This window comes from Papilio machaon, chromosome W, assembly GCF_912999745.1.
Source record: "Papilio machaon chromosome W, ilPapMach1.1, whole genome shotgun sequence".
NCBI classification, from domain to species: domain Eukaryota; kingdom Metazoa; phylum Arthropoda; class Insecta; order Lepidoptera; family Papilionidae; genus Papilio; species Papilio machaon.
In genome coordinates, this window is record NC_060015.1 from 10,427,564 (window position 1) to 10,434,808 (window position 7,245).

Here is a 7,245-nt window from a genome sequence, read left to right on the forward strand (position 1 = left end):
AAGAAAACCTCTATAAAAAATTACCCTGGTGGCAACACCACACTTGGCGCCCACTGGTCTTTATGATCGGTGGACGCCAAGTAAACCGTAAGTCCGCACTGAGCGGAAACGGGGGCTCTGCGCACTGAGCGTGGGGCCGCGAGGAAGAAAACCTCTATAAAAAATTACCCTGAGGAGGAGGTGGATGTTCCGTAGGGCTATACCGGATAGGGCCACCCATACCGGGCAGGCCTGCGGAACATCGGCGAGGGCGTGCGGCAACACGTTAAAAGGCAGTGGACTTCGGTCGGAGTATGGCGGCCTTCAAGGCCGCGCTTCATGGCTAGGGGACCTCACCCTGTAGTACAAAGGCGGCTTCCGGTGTCCGACAACGCCGGACAAAATGAAATGGCAGACTCCAAAACAGAATTACCCCAGGAGGGTACCGCTGGCTACGCCAGCGGAGAATCCCTCCCAGAGGTCAACCTGACCTCTGGCCGGCCCTCGTATTCTGGGGGGGCCAAAGGATGCCACACGACCACTGCACGCAAAACGGAACTGACCTTAGCAAGCGAATCGGATTTGTCGATCAGGAAAGGAAGGAAAGAGTGGACAAAGAGAGGAGGAGAAAAGACAGGGAAAGACCAAGCAGAGGAAGATGAGTCGAGCGACGCCGAACATCAATCGGTGTCCGAGATTTCCAGGATGTCTGGGATATCCGGACTATCTTCCTCAGACTCGGATAGCACCGTCGAAGGAATAAAGGACGCAGAGGAAGGGAAGAAGACCGCCTCTACGACGCCGAGGATTGTCCTCCGATTTGCGGCCAAAATGCCGAAAAAGAGGGCACTCAAAGGTGACGAAGCGGCGACCCCGGTCGCCGTGAAAGTGTCCACGGCGGCAAGAGGCCGTCCTAGAAGACCAGGGGCCCACACCACCTATCTACAGGAGGCAAGAGCACAGATGGCGGAGGAGAGGGAGAGTGGAGCAGGCGGCTCGAACCCCCCCCCCTACCGTCCTCCTTGCCTCCCGCCCAGGGACCCATCGGAGCCGAGGTGCTCCCAGCCGGCGGCGGCAACTATTGAGGCCCTTGCCGCTAAAGCCCTCCTGAATGTGGCCGCCATTCAGGGGGAGGTGAAGAAAAGCGGTAATATTAAGGGCACCGTATTGGGCCAGATAAACCGGGCCACAAAGGGGGTGATTGAGGCGGTGGAGGAGCTCCGCTCAATCACCCCCCAAGAGGAACAACGCAGACTCCGCGCGGAGAACGCCAGACTGGCGAGAGAAGTCGAACTCATCCGCGCGGAGTTAAAAGCGTTTAAGGAAGCATACTCGGAGTCGCAGAAGAAAGCGGCCGCGACTCCGAGGGAGACTCCTCTGGCCCGGGAGGAGAGCGTGGAAACCGTGCTCAGGGGCGCCCTCGAGGAAATGAGGCGCGACCTTCTAGAGTCCGTAGGCGGGATGGTCAATGCCCGCCTAGGAGACCTAGAAACGCGTCTCCCCCCTGAGCCGGTGGTCAGACCGCCTCTCCAGGCGGACAGGCACCACCCGCCGCCGCCGCGCCCTGTGGCCCGGCCCAATTTAGTGGCAAGTGCCACCAAAACCGTGGAGGTTCGACCGGCCCAGGCCCCTGTGGCCAAAGCCGGTCCAGCACCGAAACCGAAGCGGAAAATCAGCAAGACCGGACCGGCCGCCCCTCCCCCCCCTCCATCTGCCGGCGGAGGAGGAAGCACAGGGAAGGCCACAAAGGCGAAAACCGGAGCCACTGAACCCGCCCCCCAAACATCCGGGGGCGAAGAGGTCCAGTGGTCAAAAGTGGTCGGCCGAAAGGCCGCCAAAAAGAAGAAGGCTCCGGCTAGGGCCCCGCCCGCTGCACAGGTTCATCCTGTAAGAACGCAGCGGGCTGCCCCCCCCCCCAAAGCGGTAAAGATCGTGGCCCCCAAGACGGCGGCCATCACCGTCACCCTCAAACCGGGGGCCACGATCACCAACGCCGAAGGACAGGTCTCTGAGGCCAAATATACCGACGTCTTGGCCAAGGCCAAGGCGGAAATCTGCCTCAGAGACCTCGGCTTGGAGACGGTCAAAGTACGGACAAGTATGACCGGCTCCAAGCTGATGGAGGTGGGGGGGAACACCCCAGAGGAGACGGCCGATCGCCTGGCTGCTGAATTGACAAGGGTCATCGGCAGCTGGGCGGACATCGCGCGCCCGTCCAAGCTCGCGGACCTCCGGGTCTCGGGCTTGGACGAGACGGTAACGCGCGAGGAGGTGGCAGCCAGACTGGCAACAGCTGGAGGCTGCCACCCCGATGCCGTCAGAGTGGGCCTCATCAGGTCCAGCTTCTGGGGTGGGGGCTCTGCCCTTGTGAGGTGTCCGGCGGCGGCGGCGAAAGCCGTCGCTCAAATAGGGAAGGTGGCCATAGGGTGGAGCATGGCCACCATCACTGCGGTGAGGGCCCGGCCGCTGCGGTGTTTTAAATGCATGCAGCTGGGCCACACCCGGGCCCTATGCCCGTCGGAAGCGGAGGATGGTCGCCTCTGCTTCCGATGTGGCCAAGAGGGCCACAAGAGGGCCGCGTGCGAGGCGCCTGTCAATTGCGCCGTGTGCAAAAGGACAGGCTGCCCGCACGCCCACGTCATGGGGGGGGCTAAATGCACCCCCCCCACCATGAGGGGGAAGGCCCGCTCCACCGGCCCTCCCCCTGCGCCAAGAACGCAGCCGCCGTCCGGGCCCCAACAACAGCCCGAAGAGGAACGTATGCAGGTGTCATAAATGCCCAGACACCTGCATACGGAGTTCCTGCAGACCAACGCCAACCACTCCGCCCGCGCACAGGACCTGCTCATGCAGGCCCTGGCGGAGTGGAAAATTGCCGTTGCTGTCGTGGCCGAGCCCTACCTCATCCCTTCCCAGCCTCATTGGGTCGGGGACACGGAGGGCTCGGTCGGAATGGTGGCGCCGCCAACGGGCCCGCAATACCTCTCTCTCAGAGAGAGGGGCGCGGGTTACGTGGCGGCAAACTGGGGAGAAGTAGTGCTCATCGGAGTCTACTTCTCCCCGAACAGGAGCCTCTCACAATTTGAGAGGTTCCTGGATGGCCTGGAGCTGGTGGTGCGGAGGGCATTGCCAGCCCAGGTCATCGTGATGGGGGACCTCAATGCTAAGTGCGCGGCTTGGGGATCCCCCATCACCGACGTCAAGGGGGCGCATCTTCGGGATTGGGCCCTCACTATTGGCCTGGTCCCGGAGAACCGGGGCAGCGCCTTCACATGTGTGCGCGCCCGGGGTGGCTCAGTCGTCGACGTGACGTTTGCCACCCCCAGCATCGGCGCGCGCATCTCGTGTTGGCGCGTCCTGGAGGATGTGGAGACCCTGTCAGATCACCTGTACATCAGGTTCAGGGTCTCCACAGCGCCCCCTGGGCGTCAAACCCGCATGGCGGGCGGCAGGGGCGTCTTCCCTAGGTGGCAGCTGTCACGTCTCGACGAAGACCTGGCAGAGGAGGCCGCTATCGTTTGTTCGTGGGCCTCCGACCCCCCTCAATCCCTGGGGGTCGGAGAAAGGGCTGCCAGGTTCCGTCGGGACTTGACAGCTGTATGCGACGCGGCAATGCCTAGGGCTCGACGCCCCACGCCCCGAGAGGGGGTGTACTGGTGGTCGCGGGACCTCGCGGCCCTGCGTGCCACCAGCAACGCCGCCCGCCGTGCACTCTCCCGGTGCCGAAGACGTCGGCATCGGGAGCCGGGCGAGCTGGAGCGCCTTCACGCCGAAATGCGTTCGGCCAAGAAGGCGCTCCAAGCCGCCATAGGGGCCGCCAAGGACGCTGCATACTCGGAGTTCTTGGCGGCCCTGGACGCGGACCCGTGGGGGCGCCCGTACCGGATGGTACGGGCCAAATTCAAAACGGCGCCCCCCACGGAGGCTATGGAGCCGGCCGTCCTCAGCGCGGTGGTAGAGGGGCTATTTCCAGACAGCCCCCCATTCGAGCCACCGCGCATGTCGCAACAGAGGACGGACGACGAGGACGACGCCGCCGTCCCTAATCCTCCTCCGATAACCGAGGAGGAAATGCTAGGGGCGGCCCGCCGGCTCCAAGGCCCGCGGAAGGCCCCGGGACCGGATGGGGTCCCGGGGAAGGTTCTCCCCATCGCGCTGAAGCACCTCGGGGACCGCCTACGCTGCCTCTTCGAGGACTGCCTGGCAGCGGGGCACTTCCCTGAGGTGTGGAAGGAGGGGCGGCTGGTCCTTATCAGGAAAGAAGGCCGCCCCGCGGACTCTCCGTCGGGATACCGCCCACTAGTGATGCTGGATGAGACCGGGAAGCTACTAGAGCGAGTTATAGCTGCCCGGATCATCCAGCATCTAGAGAGGGACGGGCCGCAGCTCTCGGTGAACCAATTCGGGTTCCGGTCAGGACGATCCACCTTGGACGCCCTGGCCGCCCTGAAGAAGTTCACCGACGAAGCGGCCCAAAAGGGGCAGGGAGCCATGGCGGTGTCATTAGACATCGCCAACGCCTTCGGCTCCCTCCCCTTTGCGGTAATAGAGGAGGCGCTCCGATATCACGGAGTGCCCCTCTACCTGCGGAGAGTCGTGGGACACTACCTGCAAGGGCGGGTAGTGTCCTACATGGGGAGAACCGGTCGAGAGGAGAGGCGGATGGCCTCCGGTGTTCCACAGGGGTCCGTGTTAGGGCCCCTCCTGTGGAACATCGGGTATGACTGGGCCATCCGCGGAGAGGTGCTGTCCCGGATGGCGGTCATCTGCTACGCAGATGACACGCTGGTAGCCGTCCGGGACACCACCTGGAGCCGTCTAGTGAGAAGGGCTGAGGCCGGAGCCACATTGTTGACCCGGAGGATCGAGGCACTAGGCCTCCGAGTGGCCCTCAGCAAAACCGAGGCCCTCTGTTTTAAAGGGCCTCGGTGGAGGGTTCCTGCTGGGGCCACCCTCCGGGTCAACGGAGAGGAAGTCGGGGTCAAGGCCCGGATTAAATATTTGGGTCTTGTCCTCGACGGGGGTTGGCGCTTCTGTGACCACTTCCGAGCGCTGACCCCCCGGCTTGTGGGCGCGGCCTCAGCCCTGGCGAGGCTCCTCCCCAACCTCAGCGGTCCGGGTGTACATGCGAGGATGCTGTACACCACGGTCGTCAGGAGTATGGCCCTGTACGGTGCACCGATATGGGCTCGCGCCCTTAATGCACCGAACAGGGCCCTCCTCCGCAGGCCGCAACGCATTGTTGCGGCGCGTGCGTGCCGGGCCTACCGAACGGTAGGCCACGCGGCGGCCTGCGTTTTGGCCGGCACCCCTCCGTGGGAGATCGAGGCGGGAGTGCTGGCCGAAGCCTACTGGGCGCGGGCTAGACAAAGAGCTCGGGGCGAAGCCCCGGTTCCCGAGGAGCTCTCCCGCGCCCGGGAGGCGAGGAGAAGGACGACCGTGGAGCTGTGGGCGAGAGGCCTAGCGCACGCCAAATATGGCGTGCGCACCATAGAGGCCATACGCCCGCAGCTCCCGGAGTGGTGTGGGAGGAGCCACGGCTCCCTCACCTTCCGACTGACACAGGTGCTGTCCGGGCATGGCTGTTTCGGACGGTACCTGTGTCGGATCGGAAGGGAGGTGACGATGCGCTGCCACGAGTGCGGCGCCAGCGAGGATACGGCGCAGCACACACTCGAAGTGTGCTGCGCCTGGAATGATGAGCGCCGCACTCTGGTGGCGGCAATAGGCGGCGACCTCTCACTTCCCGGCGTCGTACGCGCCATGTTGGGAAGTGAGAGGTCTTGGAACGCGGTCTCCTCCTTCTGTGAATTGGTCATGTCGCAGAAGGAGGAGAGGGAGCGGGAGCGCGAAGGGGATCCCCTAGCGCCCCCGCTCCGGCAGAGAAGAGTGGGGAGAAGGAGGCGGCAATTTGCCGCTGCTGCCCTTCTCCCCACGCCTTAAATTTTGAGGGCCCGTAGCGGCCAAACGCAGGCGGGGTCACGGAAGTAAGCTAACGCGTTTCCCGTGGCCCCGCCGTAACGCGTGAGAGGGCAGTCTGGTTTTAGTGGGTATTCCGGTCGCCTTCTGCGGCCGGCGAGTCCCACACTCCCCTACGCCATTGCACAGCCCGGCGTAGGGGGTGCGTAAATGCATTTCCAGACTATAAAAAAAAAAAAAAAAAAAAAAAAAAAAGGTTCCACGGACCTGCTCGGTTGTCCGAGTGGGCGGAGAGGTGAACTCCGACGTGGCGCGTCCCCGGGTGGTGGATAGGGGAACGCCCCGGCATATTGCTGGGGTAGGGCTTTTTTCGCCCCGCGAACCAAACGCCAACAAACCCGTAAGTCCGCACTGAGCGGAAACGGGGGCCCTGCGCACTGAGCGTGGGGCCGCGAGGAAGAAAACCTCTATAAAAAATTACCCGGTGGTGACACCACACTTGGCCGCCCACTGGTCTTTATGATCGGTGGACGCCAAGTAGACCGTAAGTCCGCACTGAGCGGAAACGGGGGCTCTGCGCACTGAGCGTGGGGCCGCGAGGAAGAAAACCTCTATAAAAAATTACCCGGTGGTGACACCACACTTGGCCGCCCACTGGTCTTTATGATCGGTGGACGCCAAGTAGACCGTAAGTCCGCACTGAGCGGAAACGGGGGCTCTGCGCACTGAGCGAAGGGCCGCGAGGAAGAAAACCTCTATAAAAAATTACCCGGTGGTGACACCACTTGGCCGCCCACTGGTCTTTATGATCGGTGGACGCCAAGTAAACCGTAATCCGCACTGAGCGGACCGGGGGCCCTGCGCACTGAGCGCGGGGCTGCGAGGAAGAAAACCTCTCTAAAAAATCACCCGGTGGCAACACCACACTTGGTCGCCCACCGGTCTTTATGATCGGTGGACGCCAAGCAAACCGTAATCCGCACTGAGCGGACCGGGGGCCCTGCGCACTGAGCGCGGGGCTGCGAGGAAGAAAACCTCTCTAAAAAATCACCCGGTGGCAACACCACACTTGGTCGCCCACCGGTCTTTATGATCGGTGGACGCCAAGCAAACCGTAATCCGCACTGAGCGGACCGGGGGCCCTGCGCACTGAGCGTGGGGCTGCGAGGAAGAAAACCTCTCTAAAAAATTACCCGGTGGCGACACCACACTTGGTCGCCCACTGGTCTTTATGATCGGTGGACGCCAAGTAAACCGTAATCCGCACTGAGCGGACCGGGGGCCCTACGCACTGAGCGTGGGGCTGCGAGGAAGAAAACCTCTCTAAAAAATCACCCGGAGGAGGGC

General features: G+C 63.0%; 1 protein-coding gene across 1 annotated transcript; it reads left to right on the forward strand.

Annotated features, from left to right (window-relative positions):
* The first annotated feature begins 318 nt into the window (after nt 1–318).
* LOC123723153 lies at nt 319–2,754 on the forward strand. The gene has a single exon (XM_045685714.1). It carries the CDS (start codon nt 319–321, stop codon nt 2,752–2,754), a length of 2,436 nt encoding a protein of 811 aa, XP_045541670.1.
* The last annotated feature ends 4,491 nt before the right edge of the window (nt 2,755–7,245 follow it).